Source organism: Mytilus galloprovincialis, chromosome 14 (assembly GCF_965363235.1).
Source record: "Mytilus galloprovincialis chromosome 14, xbMytGall1.hap1.1, whole genome shotgun sequence".
Classification (NCBI taxonomy): domain Eukaryota; kingdom Metazoa; phylum Mollusca; class Bivalvia; order Mytilida; family Mytilidae; genus Mytilus; species Mytilus galloprovincialis.
The window spans coordinates 55,428,118-55,450,508 of NC_134851.1; the positions used below are offsets into that span (position 1 = coordinate 55,428,118).

Below are 22,391 nucleotides of genomic sequence, written 5' to 3' on the forward strand. Positions count from 1 at the left end.
CATATGATACGGATTTTGCCATGTTTTATTCTCTATTTATTTTTTGTGATATTGAGAAAAATCCTGTTTAATTCATATACACAATTTCTAAATGCAAGTTTGAATAATTGCAATTATAACCCTGTCACATTTTTCCCAATAATTAAAACATTGCAATAATTTCTGAATTTACAGTAACATTTTTCTATTTTTTGCAGGTTTCATTGACTTCATTGTGGATCCAAGTTTTCAGGTCATGTCAGACATGTTGGAAAAGATTGTCTCCAATTTATTGAAAGAACAAAGGAGTGGTTCTGCAACGTCGATCAATGAAGACCCGTCATATGACGTAAAGAAAGACAAAAGTACGAGTACAACAAGCTTACACTCTTCAAGTGGATCATCGCGTTCATCAACTCCTAAACTTCTTGGTTCAGGTAAAGGAGCAGGTTACTTGACCTAAAACCCAGATTTTTTGGTCCCTACCTTTAGTATAGATTTTTTTTAACCCCTGCTTGATAAGTTTAAACATAAATAATCTGAGGCGTCAGTAACCTGAAAACCTGGACTATGTTTTGCAAGAACCACAATTTAAATATCAATATATAAATGAGGTGTATATGTAAAAAAACTCTTCCCAAGAAACCAAATGACACACAAATTAACAACTACAGGTCATTGTACAACCTTCAACAATGATCAAAGTCCATACAACATAGTCAGTTATAAAAGTAGTATGTTTGCAAAACTATGACAACTACCCACTAGAGTTAAAATGAAGGGGAAGTAATAGCCCACCGAACAGCCTCCAACAATGAGAAAACCTGTACTGTTTGTTGTTGGCTATAAAAAGCACAGACATGAAAAATGTGTATTAATTCAAGTTAGTAAAGGCCTAATTTATTTCCAAACATTTTGCAGAAAAAAATATAATCAACATAAACCAACAACATCCACTTAAATGCAGGCTCCTGATATGGGACAGGCATATGCATATAAACAAAAGAATGTGACAAGGTTAAACATGTTTGTGATTGCTCAAACCTTCCCTTACTTGGTGCAGTGGTGTAACAGCACATCATAAGAACAAATTATAAAATTAGTTGCAAGTGGCTTAAGGATGTTCGCTACTCTGTTAAAAAATAACAAGCTTTTTAAAAGACTATTATAAATTGATAGTATATAAATAAAGAAACTAAAAAAGTAGAAAAAAATGGAGGGTCCATGTGCTTGTTTTCGAGATATAAACCATTGAAAATTTGGCGGGAAATTATTCTCTCTAGATTTTTCATATATTTAACATTGGCACCTTATTTGTTTCAAACACTATGAAAAAATAACAAGAATTTTGTAAAATTTTGAAATATGGCTTTTTTAACTTTATGCAATACGATTATAAAAAGAAAAGTAGGGGTTAGTGGGCAAATTTTTTTAATGACAATACATGGATAAAACCAGAGGATTCTGAAAATCTGGCAAAAAGTCAAAAAGTGGAGGAGCAAACATCCTTAATTCAAAAAATCTATATGATGGACAAAAACAACCAACATAAAAACAACAGAAAAAAAGCTCTTAAAACAGTCAGTTCTTAGCCAATTTTGCAACTAGCAGATAAATTATGTACTACCAGAGTATAAATATATAATAAAATGTGGATTCACTTATTTTCGTGGATTAAGGAAGACTGGTATTTTTCGTGGATGTTTGTTTCCCAGAAGTCTGCATATAATCATACAGCATATTTGTAATTCTTTGAACATTTAAATTTGTGGTTTCCTTATACCAATAAAATACACGAAAATCGGTATCCAACAAGTAATAATGAATTCACAGTAGATTGAATCAAACAACCACAACATATTTGATTAACACTCAAAGGGAGATAATAAAGTTTCAGGGGAGATAATTAATAAAGTGATTATGAAGTTTGAGCATTCTGTTCTGCTATATAACAAGCATAGTCCTTAGAAATTGTAGTTTAAATTCTGAACAGATAGAAATTTTTAAAGAATTGTCTGTTGGGTCTGTCACCAAGCTTGATGACTGCTTATGATATTGCTAGATCACCAAAAATCTAACACAGAATTGAATTATTTCTTAATATATTTTATTTGAACATCATTTTTACTTGTAACTGTAAAATACATTTTTTTTTGGAATTCTGAAAATATCAGATCTGATATATATATATATATGTAATGATATTTTTCAGATGGAAAGTTTGAATTCCTAAAACCCTGGCTTGATCATTTGGTGAAGAATAAACAGATATGGAAGGAAAGGGCAGCAAAAGGTGAGCTTTCTGACAGTTTCTATATATGCTAATCCTTGGTAACTGAATCATCAATAAGCAGTATATACTGACATAGTGCAACAAAAATAGTTTTTTTGCAACATGCCTCGAAGGGATGGTTAGCAAAAGACACAGATCTACCTTTAAGGTGGTACCTAACACTACAGGGAGATAACTCTGTAAAATCAGCTAAAAGTTTTGATTACGTTGTGTTGTTAAGGGAATATCAAGCTTTTCAATGATCAAAATAAGTGTTCATCAAACTGCTATATAACCAGTGTAAATTTTCTGATAAAACGGTTGGTTCAAATTTTTTGAAATTTTTATATTTTTGTCAAAGGGTCAAAGTAAATACTTTGTCAAAATTTTAAGAAAATTAAACGAGCCAAATTAATTTTAGTCAAAGTGTTGGGTACCACCTTAAACACAACACTGAATAAAAAAAAATGAAACCCCTTTGAATGGCTTTGAATTACAGCAATAAAAGAAATATTTTAAAATTTGCTGATTGTATATTTTAAGGTATCTAGGAATAAAAAATATGTATATTGAAAAGTTATATCTTATATCTTTGACAGATGCAGAAGAGAGAAAGAAAAAAGAGTCAAAAGGAGAGAATACAAATAACAATAACTCAGACACTTCTAGTAAAACGAGTGATGTTAAAACAAATGATTCTCAGGCTAATTCTCCCATACCACTCAATCCTAGCGGAAAATAAACAATTCAGGATCGTAAAACCATAGCTTTGTCACATGATCATTGTATTCATCTAATAAAAAATCAGCCATTTTGTTTTCTGTCATCTGCTGTCAATCTGATTGGATGATCTCACTAGTATCTGCCATCTTTAACCTGGTGAACTTTTGACCTGGAAGTACTTAAAAAATTGAATCATGTGTAGAGAGTTCGTCACAACACTGTGTGAATCTCACCTCGTTGGATTTTATCTGTGATTTAACCGTTGTTAGGATTTTATTTATACACACATCTCATACAGCTTTGTTTGAATATATATGTTTGTCAAGGTCAAATAGGTTAGAAATTGTGGTTCCTGATAACTATTGCTTTTTGGGGAGAGGGAGGGATTTTCTGATGGTTTGGGTTTATTTACCAATTCTTAAAACTTTAGGGGTCTATAATAAACAAATTTGTTGATATATCTGAAAATGTAAAAAATTATATCATTAAAAAAATTTAACAGAATCCTGGGAACGAGATGATGAGGTTTTATTAGCAGGAACCACACATTTTTTAGTGTTTGTTAATTCTAACAGTATTTAGATGTATCTGCACTGTCAGTTTTCCTGTGCCATATGGTTACTACATTTTAAAATGTCAGCCATGAGAGGAATTCTCCTTGTCAGAATTTAAAGGACTATGGGTAGTCTCATTGTTCGTACACCAAAACAAAAATAGCGTTACATCATTGGTTGAATTCCCATTGTTTAGAATGTTTTTAACCAATTGCACCGTTTTGGTGTATGCTTTTGAAAATATTACCCAGAATGCATTATATTCTGAAATGATGAATCGTTAGTTGGAATTTTAAATCCATTAGATGCTAAGATCTGATTTCTTTTTGTGATAAGAAAGGGAGTAAATATGATGAACGATAACAACTGTTTTTACACAAAGGGGTACAAGTTGCTAGATTTATAGTTTGAATTTGGATTAAGACTAAAAATAAATAAAAAGCTGATCTGGGTAGTTGCCTTTTTTGATAGAATTAGTCTGCATCAGGAACAGATTTAAGTGAAAATAAGGAAAAAGTCTCTAAAAACTCTATACAGCACTAGTGTGTCTAAATGTTTCATGCGCTTCAACCTAAAAATATATTAAAATTGGAACCTCCTTGCCTTACTGCAAAATTTTAAACTGTCATTAACAGCTACATATTTATTTTGTATGTTCTAAAATCTAAACTCTTATAATCATTTACTGAAAATTAAGAAATTATTGCTTGCATTAATTATTGTGGTTTTAGACTAAAAAGCGATTTAATTTTTTTGCGATATTGAGAAAAATCCTGTTTAGTCTCATATAATGAATTTCATAATGCGAGTTTAAACTATTGCGATTATAACCCTGTTGCAATTTTCACAATAATAAAAACATTGCAATAATTTCTGAACTTACAGTATCCTTATTTACAGAAAATTTAACTTTCAGCTCAGGGTGCTTATTACAACAAACATTATTATCTTAACTTTTTTAAATATATAGATTATAAATATATATATATTTCATATTTAGCAAATGTTAGTTTAGTTATAATTACATAAATTTAGGCACAACTCTGTTAAATGAGAAAACTGGAGTGAATTTGTTATTTGAAGAATTATTGTTCAGGGGAGGTAATTTACAAATTCTTAAAATTCAAAAAATTTACAGGAAAAACATTTCAACTGAAAATATATAAGTTTAATCACTGCTTTTTTTAAGCTTTTTTATCAAGGTGTACATTTTGGTTATTTTCCCCTTTCTGATGGACTGAAAATAGCAACTATAAATTTTTAAAACTTTAATCATATTGACGACTTGTTAATCAATTTGAGTTAATCAGAATAAAAGCAGCTTATATTATTTTACAAACAAAACTATTTGAAAGTAGTATCACAGAAGATATTTGACCAGATAATTATGGGAAATAATCAGACAGAAAACAATTAAGTTAGTATACAGATCTGAAAAGTGACTTTTAATGGCAATATATGAAGGGCTTGTTGTAATAGGGAAGTGCAACATTAATTTTAGCCTTAAATTGTTAATGTATTGTTTTAATTTGTTTACATCATACTTAGGTATAGTTCTGTGGCTTTGTAATAAAAAACATACAGACTGCATCTTTCTAATAGATTGATCTGATATACTTGTTTATTGTTTTTAAGATTTTCAAAGTTTTTCGGGGAAAATTATGTACAGTAGTCTTTTTTCACATATAATGAACACTTTCTCAAAACTATATTAAGCAGCAGAACTTTACCTTTATCATATATATTTAACTAATAATTGTTAAGTTTTTTAATAAGAAAATATATATGCAAACATTTTATTATACAGAAATGAGATACTTGTTATAAGACGTCATTATTTGTATTCATTCCTCCTGATTTTAAGTATAAACCTTTCGAACGAAGCTTTTTTTCCAAGTTGGTTCTTTATTTTATCCAAGTAAAAGTATATTACAGTATGAATAGTCCATGTTAAATGTAACCTACCAGGAAAATACGCCCACAACTCAAAAAATTTGATATTTAGCTAGAAGATGATTTTATAATCATTAATTCAGATTGAGAACTAAAATTTAAATAACAGGCAATTATTATTGTAAATTTCCCCCAAAATATCATCTTTTTATAATCTTAGGAATTGTGGGTATAAATTCCAAAAGCAGAGGCGGATTTAGTGGGGGTTTGAGAAAAAGATTAAGTTCATTATATAAGGAATTACTGAAGCATGATGGGAGCAGGCACCCTCTTAGGCAGCCAGTTGGCCCCCATTTCTAGATATAAAATTTTTAGATTCGCCACTGAAAAGCAAACCAATGGTGTATTATTTCATATTATTTCTCCTGCAAGTTATTCACCCACATTATCCCTTTTTCACATAATTTGTAATTCATTTATTGTATCATCAGTTTTCCCCCTCCCCTTTTTTCCCCCTTGACATCGCAAGGCAAGTATCTCATTATCTGTTGCCTCACAATCATCTGCAACGGTGTGTTTTGTGAGAACTCAATCAAAAATATTGTTTTGTACATAAAAGTAAGATTTGTATATATACATATATATACAGATTTGTTATACATAATGTACAGTTGTTACAAACATTTCAAACTTTTATTTGAAGTAGAAATAGAATTAGTCTGATTAAAGTCATATAGAAAATTGCTTTTTAATGTTTATATGAAATGTGAAATCTGAGGAATTCTAAATAAATTATTTTTCATGAGTTTTTCATTTACAATTTTATTTTATTCATTCTGGCAGTTCTTGTGGTTATAATGTGTATCATTGAAAGATTATCTTTCTTTTTTTAAATTTTATCTCGATTATTTAGTTATTCTTTTAATTTTAGATTTTGCACTACATTCAAACATTTAACATACTTTTTATTTATCTAATTACTGGCATATTTATTTATTATTGGAACATAGATGCTGTATAAAATTATATGTATAGACCATTTAAAAATTTATAATTAGTTACAGATAAATTTTACAAATATATATAATTAGTTATATCTTTATATTATTTTTGATTTTTCCTCAGATTTTCAATTTACATTTTTACATCAAAGAAAAGAAGCAATTTAAAATATAATTTCGATCAGATTGATATTTAACATTATATACCAAAATTTTTTAATCTCATTATAGTCTTTCGGAGCATGTGATGTATGTTGTGAGCACAAAACCATTTAGTTACAACCTTTTTTTTTTCAATCATAGTTATCTCCCTTAATAATAGTGTATTTGATATTAGTTGACTTCCACAAAACCATGGAAACATTTTTAAATATATAGTATTTTTGTTAAGGACCTTTCCTTGATTGTAATGGGCATTTTTTTTTTTTTTTTATTTATACACCTTATATATAGTAACATTTCAAATGATTCAAATTGACTTCCAATTGTTTTAATATGCTATATTAATTGAATTATTAATTGGGGAAGTCAATAACTTAATATAATAATGAAATATTTTTCAAAATACTAGTTTCTAGGATTGATGTAAGTAAAATCTATAGATTTATATTAATCCTAATTACCAAAATATGATATGAAAATCAGAAAAGACACATATATATATTTAACCAACATGTAATTATTTTTGTCAATTTTCTTTCATCCAGACGATGTTTTAGTTATCCTGATTCCAAAACCTATGTGTTTTGATAAAACCAAATACATTTTTTTTATTTATTTTACCCACATTTTTAAAGAATGGTTCAGCTATTTAAATTTTTTACACCTTAATTGTGATGTTAAGATAATTGTTTTAAGTGATTATTTATGTACAGACATTATTAAAACTTCGTTAGAATATAAATAATTAATCTGTAAATAAAAACATGATTCATTAAATTAAAGATATTAAAATATGAATATTTGTTTTCTTTTTATCTGTTGAGCGATCTTTACAAACATACAAACAAACAAATACTTTATTAGAGTCTCACCTCTGTCTAATTAAGGAATGACTGTAATATTTTTTCTGTCTATGAAGAAATAACATAAAAAATTTGGTGCACACTGAATAACGCGCGTAGCGGGTTATTTAACAGTGTGCACCACATTTTAGCTCACCTAGCCCAAAGGGCCAAGTGAACTTTTCTCATCACTTGGCGTCCGTCGTCCTGCGTCGTCGTCCATCGTCATTAACTTTTACAAAAATCTTCTCCTCTGAAACTACTGGGCCAAATTTAACCAAACTTGGTCACAATCATCATTGGGGTATCTAGTTTAAAAAATGTGTTTGGTGACCCAGCCAACCAACCAAGATGGCCGCCATGGCTAAAAATAGAACATAGGGGTAAAATGCAGTTTTTGGCTTATAACTCAAAAACCAAAGCATTTAGAGCAAATCTGACATGTGTGAAATTGTTTATCAGATCAAGATCTATCTGCCCTGAAATTTTCAGATGAATGGGACAACCCGTTGTTGGGTTGCTGCCCCTAAAATGGTAATTTTAAGGAAATTCTACTGTTTTTGGTTATTATCTTGAATATTATTATAGATAGAGATAAACTGTAAACAGCAATAATGTTCAGCAAAGTAAGATTTACAAATAAGTCAACTTGACCGAAATGGTCAATTGACCCCTATAGGAGTTATTGCCTTTTATAGTCAATTTTTAAGCATTTTTCGTAAATCTTAGTAATCTTTTACAAAAATCGTCTCCTCTGAAACTACTGAGCCAAATTAATCCAAACTTAGCGACAATCATCATTGAGGTATCTTCTTTAAAAACTGTGTGGCGTGACCCTGCCAACCAACCAAGATGGCTGCCATGGCTAAAAATAGAACATAGGGGTAAAATGCAGTTTTTGGCTTATAACTCAAAAACCAAAGCATTTAGAGCAAATCTGACATGGGTTAAATTGTTTATCAGGTCAAGATCTATCTGCCCTGAAATTTTCAGATGAATCGGACAACCCGTTGTTGGGTTGCTGCCCCTGAATTGGTAATTTTAAGGAAATTTTACTGTTTTTGGTTATTATCTTGAATATAATTATAGATAGAGATAAACTGTTAACAGCAATAATGTTCAGCAAAGTTAGATTTACAAATAAGTCAACATGACCGAAATGGTCAGTTGACCCCTTTAGGAGTTATTGCCCTTTATAGTCAATTTTTAACCATTTTTCGTAAATCTTAGTAATCTTTTACAAAAATCTTCTCCTCTGAAACTACTGGGCCAAATTAATCCAAACTTGGCCACAATCATCTTTGGGGTATCATATTTAAAAAATATGTCCGGTGACCCGGCCATCCAACGAAGATGGCCGCCATGGCTAAAAATAGAACATAGGGGTAAAATGCAGTTTTTGGCTTATAACTCAAAAACCAAAGCATTTAGAGCAAATCTGACATGGGTAAAATTGTTTATCAGGTCAAGATCTATCTGCCCTGAAATTTTCAGATGAATCGGACAACCCGTTGTTGGGTTGCTGCCCCTGAATTGGTAATTTTAAGGAAATTTTACTGTTTTTGGTTATTATCTTGAATATAATTATAGATAGAGATAAACTGTTAACAGCAATAATGTTCAGCAAAGTTAGATTTACAAATAAGTCAACATGACCGAAATGGTCAGTTGACCCCTTTAGGAGTTATTGCCCTTTATAGTCAATTTTTAACCATTTTTCGTAAATCTTAGTAATCTTTTACAAAAATCTTCTCCTCTGAAACTACTGGGCCAAATTAATCCAAACTTGGCCACAATCATCTTTGGGGTATCTAGTTTAAAAAATATGTCCGGTGACCCGGCCATCCAACGAAGATGGCCGCCATGGCTAAAAATAGAACATAGGGGTAAAATGCAGTTTTTGGCTTATAACTCAAAAACCAAAGCATTTAGAGCAAATCTGACATGGGTAAAATTGTTTATCAGGTCAAAATTTATCTGCCCTGAAATTTTCAGATGAATCGGACAACCCATTGTTAGGTTGCTGCCCCTAAATTGGTAATTTTAAGGAAATTTTACTGTTTTGGGTTATTATCTTGAATATTATTATAGATAGAGATAAACTTTAAACAGCAATAATGTACAGCAAAGTAAGATTTACAAATCAGTCAACATGACTGAAATGGTCAATTGACTCCCTAAGGAGTTATTGTCCTTTATAGTCAATTTTTAACAATTTTTATAAAATTTGTAAATTTTTACAAACATTTTCCACTGAAACTACTGGGCCAAGTTCATTATAGATAGAGATACCTGTAAGCAGCAAGAATATTCAGTAAAGTAAAACGTACAAACACATCACCATCACCAAAACACAATTTTGTCATGAATCCATCTGCTTCCTTTGTTTAATATTCACATAGACCAAGGTGAGCGACACAGGCTCTTGAGAGCCTCTAGTTTATGTTATTACGAATAGACAAAAAAAATATTACAGTCATTTCTTATAATTTAATTCTAAATTCCATTTTAAACCGTAGAAAACCATGAAAAAACGTTGATGACGTCACGGTCACATGACTAAATTATGTCTATGGGCTCATAACAAAATAACGTCAGCCAATCAGAAGACGCATTACATCCAAAATTAAATTATTATTTGATGCATTGCAGGCTAATTTATAAAAAGAGTTATCAGTGAAACACACATTGAAATTCTCTATATTACATACATAACACCTATATATTAGCGTAATATTAAAAAGCAATTCATAGTAATCATAATCAGAAGATGAAAAACACATTATATTGAGTTATAACGAGTAAAAAAATACACTTTCTCTTAAAAAGTTCTTCGTGTCAGATTTTGGCTGTGAAAAAAAATGTTTCATTACTACACAAATTTTTTAAACTACTTTCTACATTACATTCATTGTTAAAAAAGATCAATCCCAAATCTGCATACTGGTATACTGGGCTTTTGAATAGCACATGTTTTTCATCTTCAATTACATCTATAACAACATTCAATAGCCAGTGCTTCAGTATTGGGTGATCTCTATGATACAGTGTGTAAGTCTTTTTGTGCCAATTGCTATTTATACATAATAGCGTGAAATTGTAAAACAGTTCTACATTTGCCTTCCAGTTTGTCAATTGCTCTAAATTTTACAACACTATTTGTACAAGGAAAATGTTTGTCTAACTTTTCTTTGGGAGAAAATAGCTTCATTATACATACACCCTTGTGTAGAGAAACAGGTCCAAACATTGATATATTGTCACAAAAAGATAGAAGATCCATATTGATCTTGAGGATGGTCAAAGTCACAGGAACAACAATTGACTCGATTAGTGTATGCAGAAAAAGATTAGAAAAAAGTCAACATGCTTAAAATTGTAAATTAACCATTTATTTGAGATACAACCCTTGAAAGTTGGGATTTGCCCTTATTATGCTTATTTTGCATTACAAATATCTAGTGCTGGAATACAATAACATTAATGGTACCAATTTTCCTGCACCAGATGCGCATTTCAACAATACATGTCTCTTCAGTGATGATCGTAGCCAAAATATTTGAAATCCAAAGTTTATATAATAAATGAAGAGCTATAATCCAAATGGTCCAAAAAGTTTAGCCAAAATCAATCTTCGTTCAACAACGTACAGATGTCTATACTTGACGGTAATTCGCCCCAAGTCTAAAAAGTTGAGATTAAAATAAACGAATATTATCAAAGAACAAACCTTCTGTGGGCTGAACATGTTGTTAGTACTAGGAACACAGTTCACAAGTCCATAAGCTGACTATACCGTATCACCTTGAGGCAGTGATAAAATCAGATTTGTTGACCACACAGCAATTGAAGGTGAATTGAGGAGATCCTTACAAGATGGGAGAGTAAGGTGTGTTGCTGATGTAGGAAGTGACCAACATCTTCTCACAGCAAATATCAAGCTCAAACTATTGAGAGCATCAACACATAGCAAGGTTCAGAGATTTGACACAGGGAAATTTAGAGATATAAAAAACAACTATAAACTGGTTCAAACTAGAACTGATGAGCAGCTTTCATCTTTGGGAAAATCGTACCAACATAGAAGAAAGTGAAACAGTAGATGAACAATGGCATTAAGTGGTAGAAATGTTTTAAAAAACCAGTGAAAACATTTTGGGGTTGTAAACGACAAAAAAAAACCAAAGAATGGATCAAACTAGAGACTTGGGATATGATTGATAACATGTTATAGCTCTAGAACTCTAGAACTATATACCATACACACACGGATGATTAATGGGACAATACTCCAACTGCAATTAGGAAGTTACTAGACAAGAAAGAAAAGATTTCATCAAAAGGATGACGAAATAGGCTGAAAAATTGAGTAAAGAATAATCGATGTTTTTCTAATCACAAAGAAACTGTGTGGCCACAAAAGAAACACCAATATGTCAGTGAAAGACAAAAATGTTCATAAAATTACATCTGAAAGTGAGCAAGCGAGTAGATGGAATGAACAGTTCAAAGAGGTATTGAATAAGACAGAGCAAGAAACAATAGCCAATATAACTATGGCAGAAGATGATCTGGAAGTAAACATATAATTTTGATCAGAATCAGGGATTATAGAGGTAGGTAAGAGCCTCAAAACAATTAAGCTTCTGGAAATAATAAGCTTTCAGCAGAGCTATTTAAAGCAGATCCCTACCATAAAAGCGAACATTCTACATCCATCATTAAAACGATTTGATAACACATCAAGATACCTAAAGCCTGGTCAGATGGAAACATCATAGGACTTAAATAAGAAAGGTGATATCACAAACTGCAATAACTGGTGAGGAATCACCTCATTACCAATTCCCAGTGAGCTTTTCAGCAAAATACTAATAGATTGAACGAAAAAAAAGCAATTGACAACAAACTCAGAAAAGAACAGGCAGTTTTAGAAAAGGAAAGAGCTGTTGCGACCACAGATATTTTTGTTTACGAAATATCATGGGTCAGGGACAACTGATAATAAACTTCATAGATATTGAGACCCTATTGCATGCACAGAAAAAGCCTAGTAAGAAATATCTTACGAGGCTATGAAAACTTGAGCAAATGTTTTTTTTTTACAGAATTCAGATGCACTGTATTATTTCAGCATACATCAGATTTTCTTCTAAAATGAAGAAATAGGCAAGATTGTATTATGCCATTTCTTCTTTTCGTATTAGCTGTCGATTGGGTAATGCAATCAACCCTAACCATACACAGTGTCAACTTTGATAAATTTAAGACTTAATTTTGATGTTTCTGTTATGGTTTCGGTAAAATAATACGTCATTCCTTATCATATGTAGTCCAACTGATTATAAAATTGCCTTTCCATGCCATCATTGTCATGACAAAAAAAAAAATTGGACGAATATTGTAAAATAATTTTATAAAGTTCGAGATTGCATGTTAGTTACGTAATAGCGTCACTTTTTTTATATCATGTGGTCGTTATTGGAATATGTTCGTTGCTGTTCTGCCGTTTGCATTTTGTTTGGACTATTTTATTGGGGTATTCTTTGTTTTTTATTTTTTTGGTTTTTGTTTCTCTGTTATGAATGTTCATACGTGTGTTTGTGTTGTATTTCTGTCACGTAGTTTTTCGCGGTAGGTTTGGCGGGCCATTTAACCAGGTTCAACCCATCATTTTTGTCGAGCCTTCGACTTTAGTCGAAAAAGCGAGACTAAGCGATCCTACATTCCGTCGGCGTCGGCGTCGTCGTCGTCGGCGGCGTCCACAAATATTCACTCTGTGGTTAAAGTTTTTGAAATTTTAATAACTTTCTTAAACTATACTGAATTTCTACCAAACTTGGACAGAAGCTTGTTTATGATCATAAGAAAGTATCTAGAAGTAAATTTTGTAAAAATAAAATTCCATTTTTTCCGTATTTTACTTATAAATGGACTTTGTTTTTCTGCGAGGAAACATTACATTCACTCTGTGGTTAAAGTTTTAAAAATTTTAATAACTTTCATAAACTATCCTTGATTTGTACCAAACTTGGACAGAAGCTTGTTTATAATCATAAGATAGTATCAAGAAGAAAATTTTGTAAAAATAAATTTCCACTTTTCCGTATTTTACTTATAAATGGACTTAGTTTTTTTGCCAGAAACAAAACATTCACTCTGTGGTTTAAGTTTTTAAAATTTTTATAATGTTCTTAAACTATCCTGGATTTCTACCAAACTTAGACAGAAGCTTGTTTCTGATCATAAGATATTATTCAGAAGTAAATTTTGTAAAAAAAAAATTCACTTTTTCCGTATTTTACTTATCAATGGACTTAGTTTTTCTTCCAGTTAACATTACATACAGTCTGCAGTTAAAGTTTATACAACATTTATTAGATTCATAAACTATCCTGGATTTTTTACCAAACTTGGAAGCTTCTTTCAATCAAAAGACAGTATCGAGAGGGAAATTTTTATTGATGTTTTTCCTCATTTTGTTGAGTCTGCGATTAACAGCAAAAGTAGGCGAGACACTGGGTTCCGCGGAACCCTTACAAATTTTTCTTAAAATGTCCTGTACCAAGTCTGAAATATGGCAGTTCGTAATCTATGTGTGTCGTCGTTTGTTTTTGTTACACTTCAGTGTTCCAGTTGTTCCTTTATGTTCCAATTATAGTTGATGTGTTTCCCTCGGGTTTTGTTTGTACCCCGTATTCTCAATCAATTTCTGACTTTTGAACACTGTTATACTACTGTTGCTGTTATTCAACACAGGCACCAGGTGGACTCTCTTAACTATCTAGAAGATCTAGACAATACAGATGATCTGGCCCTACTGTCACTTATAAATGTAATCACACATGCAAGACAAAACCCCCAAGTTACAAAAGTTTTCAAGATTGATTTGACTTAAGGATGTACTAAGTTGAGGTTAGGTGAAAATTAATAAATCAAGAATTTAAAATTGATACTTGAAGCTGGTAGATCATTCTTTAATGACAAAATTAAGCTAAAATTATTGATAGGTCATGGACCTCCTTTTCGAGATGTTTGAGATTTAAAATTTGGCGGGGAAAGGCTGACTCGAACTTTTACTTTATGTTTGCATTGGTATTATTTGGGTCCCAAAACAAAAGAAAGAAAATTAAGAATCTTCTAAAATTTTGGTAAATGACCTTTCATGAGCTATTTAGTCTAATATGAACAAATAAAAGGGTGTTATGGGGCAAAATATTTTACCTTTTTTTTGTTATTGAAAAACACTAAGGAGTCCGAAAATTTGACACGAATTTCAAAACCTCACCTAAGTACATCCTTAATATCAACATCAAGACATCCTGCCTCTTAAAATCAACAGATCCTCCTGTAATAGATTTAAATGGAACACACCTGGTATGCACTTCATCGTTCACTTACCTGGGAAGCATAGTAAGATCTGAGGGAGGAGTCATCCTAGCCGGAATAGGAAAAGCAAGAACTGCATTTTTAAAGATACTTGTTAGTTATATCTGAAAGTATAGCAACATAAAAAAGACAACTAAAAGTAAACTGTTTACTAGTAACAGTTATGAACTAGCAGTGCTGCTATATGTGACAGAATGTTTGAGAATAACAAAAAAAAAATCGACATCAACTAGGTTTCCATTTTTTAGAACGGTTGCCTCAGAATAATCAAGGATATTCTGTCCAAGTAAGATCCCTAACAATGACCTCCATTAAACAACAGTATACTTTACTAATGTAACAAAAAGGATACGGTTTGGTCATGTTCTCCAAACACCAGCTAAGGACTAGACCAGAGTTGACATAAGATGGACACTAGAGGGGAAAAGGGAAAAAAGGACACCACAAAACAACTCTAAGAAGAACAGTTGAAGCTTATATGGAAGACCACTGAATCACCTTGATTTTAATTTTGATCACTCCTTATAAATGTATGCTTACGACAAGTTAGTAGAAATGTTAAGAATTTTTTTTTTTTTTTTTTCATTATTTTCTGATTTTAAGTTTTAAAGCGTTTCTTTATTCACTTTTTACGTTGCATTTGAGTCAAATAACATGTATATAAATTAAATATAAACGTTGAAAACCGTTCTGTCTCAGATTTAGATATTTTCGTAGTAGACAGTAAACTCTACATAAAAGTATACGATTTTACGTCTTAGATAATTTTCCCTTTATCGGACAATGATGTTCTTTTGTCACCATCTTACGGTGTTAATATATTACAAAGACGCGTTCTCTTGGAAAGTGACTGTTGTGAAGTTCTGGATTTCAATGAACGTAATATATGTATTACTGGAAAATCAGTAAGTCAGGAATATCGTTACCACAAATAACTCCAACCTTTCCTTAATTCTTCCATATATAAACATATGTTGGAAGTTTGGCTGTACATTTTACCGAGCCCAGTATTTGAGATACGATCTGGGTATTATTATCGATCGTTCAAACAAACTCATATAAAATGTTACCAATTCAATAGTTATCAAAGGTACCAGGCTTATTATTTGATACGCCAGTCGCGCGTTTCGTCTACATAAGAGTCATCAGTGACGCTCAGATCAAAATAGCTAGATAGCCAAACAAGTATAAAGTTAAAGAGCATTGAGAACCCCAAATTCTACATTGAATCCATGAAAATTTTGTTTACTAGTTTAAATATTGATTTTGTTGTCACTAGATTAAATATTACTGTTACATGTAAATACATATGCCCATTCATGGTTATAAAATATTTTGATACCTGTATCTTGGCATTTATAATGACTTCCTGACACTTTATCCATTGGATGAGTGCTGATTTATATGTAAGTTTTAGATACTTTTTTGTTATAATTTTTTGTTGTCTTTAAACCACCTGTCAGTAACTGCGCTCATTCTCAAATCCGTACTTAGTGTCTTTTTTCGTTGTGGTGTTGCAAATACCTGCCATGTCCGGTCAGTGTTTTTTTGCTAGTTGTTTTTCTTATTTGTATCGATCTGATGAGTTAAGACTTTTAAACTGTTTTTTTATAAATTGTTCTTATGTTATACTGTTACACGAGTGTCGTAGGTTAGGAGAAGTTTTTGCAGTTGCAAGCTCATTTAGCCCCGCCACATTATGTATGTGCCTGTCCTTAGTCAAGAGCCTGTGATTCAGTAGTTGCCATTTGTTGCTGTTTATCGCATTTTGTTGTTATTGAATGTTTTGTATACATATATAAATCATGCCGTTAGTTTCACTCGTTTGAATTATCCTTTAAGTGCCCTTTAAAGCTGACTATGTGGTATGGGTTTAAATTTGCTCATTGTAAAAGGTCGTACGTTAACCTATAGTTTTAAACTTTAAAATCTTCCACTCTGATGGCAAGAATACCACATCGTGTTATCTTTATACTTCTTTGCTGACGAGAGAGAAGGTGCAAGTCAAGCATATTCTTTGAAATCAGAATGATGAACAAAAATTTTCAACATAGATAAACTGATGGTGAATATATATATCGTTGTTTAAGGCATGCAAACAAAAACCTCCATGGGAGAAAATCTCTACTCAACAACGAAGGGGTAGCATAAAAAAGAGAAAACTGATGTAATGAGGGTAATTTGAAATATATTTATAAATACAATCTGCCACAATAGTTCGGACATGAATTTCTTGTGAGTGGGCTTAGAATCACATTGTATCAGAAAGAATAGATAATGTTCTAACACTTTCTCTTATTTCTCTTGGGGCTGCTCTGTCGTTTTCTAAAGATTCGCCATCTTGGATATCACTTAATGAAGAAGTTCCATTTAGTCTGCTACTGATCTTTCTCGAAAAGAAAATTGGCTCAGATTTTCTTGGTGGGGCAGATTTCGGTGGTTGAATATTACTGTATGAAAAATCCAAATCATTTGCAGTTCCTCCGATAGATAGATTTGCGGGCCGACATTTTCTATTTACATTTTTTGTTCTACGGGAGTGTTTTTCTGGTAGTTTATAAATAAAAAACGAGGTTCTATTGGATTTTGAAAATGCATTTGGTGAGAGAATAGAATTGTTACTCGACATTGACGCCTTACGAACCGAGTTCCTGGACTGTTTGATTGTATTTGGTGATCCCTTTGTTGTACTTTTACAAATAGAGCGTCTCACCTCTTTAATTGAACTCTGAGAACATTTCGATGAGACCACTGAACGTTTTAGTGATTTTGAGGACTTTTTGACTGATACTCTAGTGCATGAATTATTTGACACTTTGTTTGGCGAGATAATACTTGAACAAGAACTCATATCAGAGAATTCTGAGACGCTTTCCAGATTCATAGTGTTAAGCTGTATTTCTTTATGCTTTTCAATTGTTTCAACAAATTTTGATGGTGAACTACACTCAATGTCACTATTACTATTACTTTCTTGCATATACAAAATATTTTCATCTACTGGAAATTTGAAATGAGAAGTGTTCCCTTCAAATAATGTTCTGTGGTTTCTAGAACGACAAGTTTTCCGAGTCATGCAGCAGTCATCTGGTGCATTGGTAGAAATGCATTTTGTTTTCTCTTCTAAGCGAATTCTTGAACGACTTACAACCGATTCCGACCTTCTTTCATCTTGAAAAGTACAGTGATGGTGAGTTGATTTCTGTTGCATGGCGGAAACAAAATCGTTATGAAGGAAAACATCGTCTTGATGTTCACTTCCGCATCCGTCAGACGTTTCTTCATTAAGTGTAGACAAGTTATCATTTTCTTGACCATGTTGACATCTTGCTGATTTTTTTCTGACTTCTCGCGACATTTTTGGAGTCCTCAAAACGGCATTTGTCGTTGATGTCCTTATATATCTATCCATAAATACCAACACACGCCTTCTTTTGTCTGTTTGGAGTATGCCCTCACCGGCTGCATGAAAAATACACATCAAAGAATTCAAATACAATAAACTTATGTTGAATATTCTATTTGTTATGTTAAAACTACGATAAATTGTCATCGTACAAGCTGGTATGATTGCAATCAGGAAGAACCCTATGAGAGTTATAACAGATTTCCATATCTTTGCCCCTCGCGTTCGATTTTCTGTTACATTGTTTGCTATAGTTACTCCACGGTCTATTGGTGTCACTCTATTAGGAATAAAAAAAATGGAGGCGTTTCTTGATCGTGGAGGAACTGGACTATTTTGACTTTGTAAATTTTGTGCACTGTATTGTTGAATCCTGGTGATGGAGGCAGAGGAAATACGGAAAATTTTAGCATATAAAGTAGTAACAATTATTGACGGAAGAACATACATGAACATAGAACTACCTATGTTTATATAATCAATACCGTAGTGACGGATATCAAAGCAGTAAAGTAGGTCAACAGTCTCTGTTTCATTTACCTTTATCATTTCCGTTGTAGTGATTCGTACCAAAAGTTTAACAGTTGCTGTTATAAAAGGTATCATGACAAAGGCAACAGCTACGCTACAATAAAATATTTTGGTGATAAGAACATCCGCGTTTCCCTGGCACATAGCCAAACGGTATCGGATTACAGCCACTACTGTTATACCAATAGGGAAAGCATCCAGGAACAGTGACTGGAGCGTATCTAAAAAAAATATACTAATCTATTAAAACGTAAGAAACAGGTTATAATGAAATGGCTGATGAAAATGTAAGATTGACAATGAAACATAATTAAAAAAAGAAAAACGCATACATACAGATATGTATACAAGTAACGAAATAAAACAGCACAAGCAATTAAGCAAGCGAAAATAAGACATAAAATGAAAAATGAAATTGTTTTTATCAGTCTTTTCCTATGTTACTCTTTTGATCATACACACGTAGATTATAGTTGAACATAAACTTAAAACTATATTTGCTAATCTCAAACATTTTGCTTTGAGCGTTTCTGATGAAGGCAAATCCAGGAAAGTGTCTCGGTAGCACACAATTTATCAAGTATTATTTTAATTGTATATAAATATATCAACGAATGTCAATAATAAAATTAACGGTACCAATTTTCTTGCACCAGATGCGCATTTCGATAAATGTCGTTATTAGAAACTACTAGAAAATGTTTAGCATGTCTTTATTAACATTTTGTTTGTAACACAAATAACAGCTGCGAGCAGATCGAAAGCAATTAACAGTTAAAAACATAATAAAGCTGTTGTCTTACATTTTGTAATTTGTGTAATTTCGAATTTTGTACAATTTTATTTGCTAACATTTCGATAAAAATTTGCTTAAATAAATATGAGCTCCCGTAAATTATAATTGAAAAAAGATAACTAATAGGGCCCAGACGAAAGAGCTTGACAGAACAAACCCGAAAACTAGCTTTGACCTATAAATCGCTTTTTAATACTTTTCATAAAAAAAAAAAGAAAAACACAAAAAAGTGTTCGTTTTTGCATTTTAACTTCATTTATTTACTATCAAAAGTTGATTTGATTACAACTGTCATATTTCTTACTTTGGAACAGACACTTGGAGTAATCAAAGCGTTCAACATTTTTATGGCCGTTACGGGATACCCTGTGTAAAGTGTTATGCAACTTTCCCTTCAGTTATTAAAACACAAGACCAATATTAGAAACTCAGACGATTTTAAACATAGACAAAATGACGTAGAAGTAGCGAAGAAACTCAGCATAGATAACAGGATTAAATTTTGTATTCACGCCAGACGCGTGTTTCGTCTACAAAAGACTCATCAGTGACGCTCGAATCCAAAAAAGTTAAAAAGGCCAAAAAAGTTGAAGAGCATTGAGGACCAAAATTCCTAAAAGTTTTGCCATAGCAAGATAAGGTAATTTATTCATGATGTAGAAAAGCCTTAGTTTTTCAAAAATTCAAAAGTTTTGTTACTAGTTAATTTTTAATATAACAATATCAATGATAATTAATGTCAGCACAGAAGTGCTTACTACTGGGCTGGTGATATCCTCATATACCCAGTGGTTGTAAATAAACTCATAGAATCTATACTTACAAGTTCTCACTTTTATGCGCGCATTTCGAGGTTCATTATTAGTAAAAAAATTAACCTGCTAAATTTACGCTTTTATGTTAATTAAAATATAAGGTAAGTTATATAAAATATTTGTTTTCTTTTGTAAGTGATGACGTAGTTTGATGCCATTTATGTGACGAGCTCGCCCTATTTTAGACATATTATATAGAGAATATATCAGTGACCTCTGTGGATAGTAACCTGGGAATTGGTAGTTACATAAGATATAGCAAATACAAGTTTTTTGTGTTTATATTTTACAGAAAGAAAAAAAAACGCAAAAATTGTTGAAATTAATGAGAAAAAAAAAATGATTTGGAAAATAGGGGAGGTTAAAAAAATCGTCTTAAAATACTTATGCCAATTTCAGGGAATTTTCGGTTCCACTGGTATGGAGCCAAAGTACCGTGAAAAGGGGTTAACTTTACAGGAGAAGAATATCTTATATTATTTCATATCAACTGTGAGTCAATCATAAAAAATAGGAAGATATAATTGCCAATGAGACAACTCTCCGCAAGTGACCAAATGACACAGAAATTAAAAGCCATATGTCTTTGCATGGCCTTCAACAGTGAGTAAAACCCATATCACATAAAAGATCCCGATAATTCAACTAAGAAAACTGACGGAAAGATTTGTGTCTAAAATAATGAACGAATAAACAAAAAGGACATTTGAATGAGTTTTCGTTTGGTGGAAATATCATAAAATCAACGTTTATACAACTAAATCGAATCAAAGTCATCTAAACAGCAATATGAAAATAAAGACTAGTATTTTAATTCTGTAGAAAAAAGTATAATTATCGAAAAATTATTTATAAAAGTGTATTATTAAAATTGCAAGATATTGAAATGCCAACGATCCTCTAATCTTCAATCTGATACCAGGGTAAAATTAAAGGTCTTTCGTCATCCCGAACTATAATATTAAAATCACAAAAATACTGAAGTTCGACGAAAACTCAAAAAGGAAAGTCCCTAATCCAATGGCAAAATCAAAAGTTCAAACTCATCAAACGAATGAATAACAACTGTTAGATTCATAATCAAGTTCTTAGATACTGATACATAAAACTCTCGGTTTGAAATTTTTACAATCATATAGGAACTCAACATCGGCAAGATGAAATAACAAACACAATTATCGACGGAAAAAATCTCCGATACAAAAAAAGCAAATATGAAATATGAGATACAGTCAAGTCTTATAAAAATATGATTTATGATAATTGAAATTATATAAAACAAAAAAACGTAAAAAACAAATTATTAACCTTAATGATGTACTTAGGTGATCTACTGTAAAATAAAATAAATCAAAAATTCAAAATTGATACTTTAAGAACGAGATTTCAACGAGACTGAAAAGTCAGAAGAATACATCCTTATACCTTGTATCGTATTGAAAAACACAAAGGAGTCCGAACATTTGACATTTATTCCAAAACCTCACCTAAGTACATCCTGAAGTATTTCGTATTATTGATACAAGAAAGTAATTAGTAAGAATAATAAAGCTATGGCAAAAAAATAACAAAAATAACAAAAATAACAAAAATTAACAAAACGTTATTGATATAGAAAATGATTATGAAATGTATAAAAAGTACATACCCTTTATCACACAGGCTATTTCAGTAGCTAGACCTTTTTGCATAACCCATGTCTCAGCCGGTATGTAGAAAATAATAGCAAAGATCACAAATATCGTCTTTAAACATTGAATCCTGTCGCTGTTGTTTAATTTGGGTTTGTCGGCTTTTAGTGACATTATGAACATCAAATTGGCGCCAAGACCAAGACAAAGCAAAAAAGAAATGATTGGTGTGTGAATGTTCATGGAATCGAATGAATTTTCCATTTCTATGACTTCTGCTTTGGACGATCAAGAAATAAAGTACAGACAATGTGTCTCCTCAGTGAGTTAATCTCCTTTTTAAAGAAAATGTGCTAATACTTTGCCTTGGTAATTTTCAGTCGGCTTCCAATCCTGA

The 22,391-nt window shown here is 31.6% G+C and overlaps 1 protein-coding gene across 9 annotated transcripts in view; it reads left to right on the forward strand.

The window, feature by feature from the left end:
* Positions 1-3,067, forward strand: part of LOC143059813 (dual specificity calcium/calmodulin-dependent 3',5'-cyclic nucleotide phosphodiesterase 1A-like) — a 290,727-nt gene extending 287,660 nt beyond the window's left edge. For 8 of the 9 annotated variants that reach the window (XM_076233380.1, XM_076233381.1, XM_076233379.1 and 5 more), the window contains 3 exons: positions 198-416; positions 2,192-2,272; positions 2,851-3,067. In XM_076233380.1, coding sequence (XP_076089495.1) covers positions 198-416; positions 2,192-2,272; positions 2,851-2,993 — 443 coding nt within the window. In that variant the 3' untranslated portion in view covers positions 2,994-3,067. The remainder of the gene's footprint in view (positions 1-197; positions 417-2,191; positions 2,273-2,850) is intronic. The other variant, XM_076233378.1, reaches the window with a different exon arrangement.
* The last annotated feature ends 19,324 nt before the right edge of the window (positions 3,068-22,391 follow it).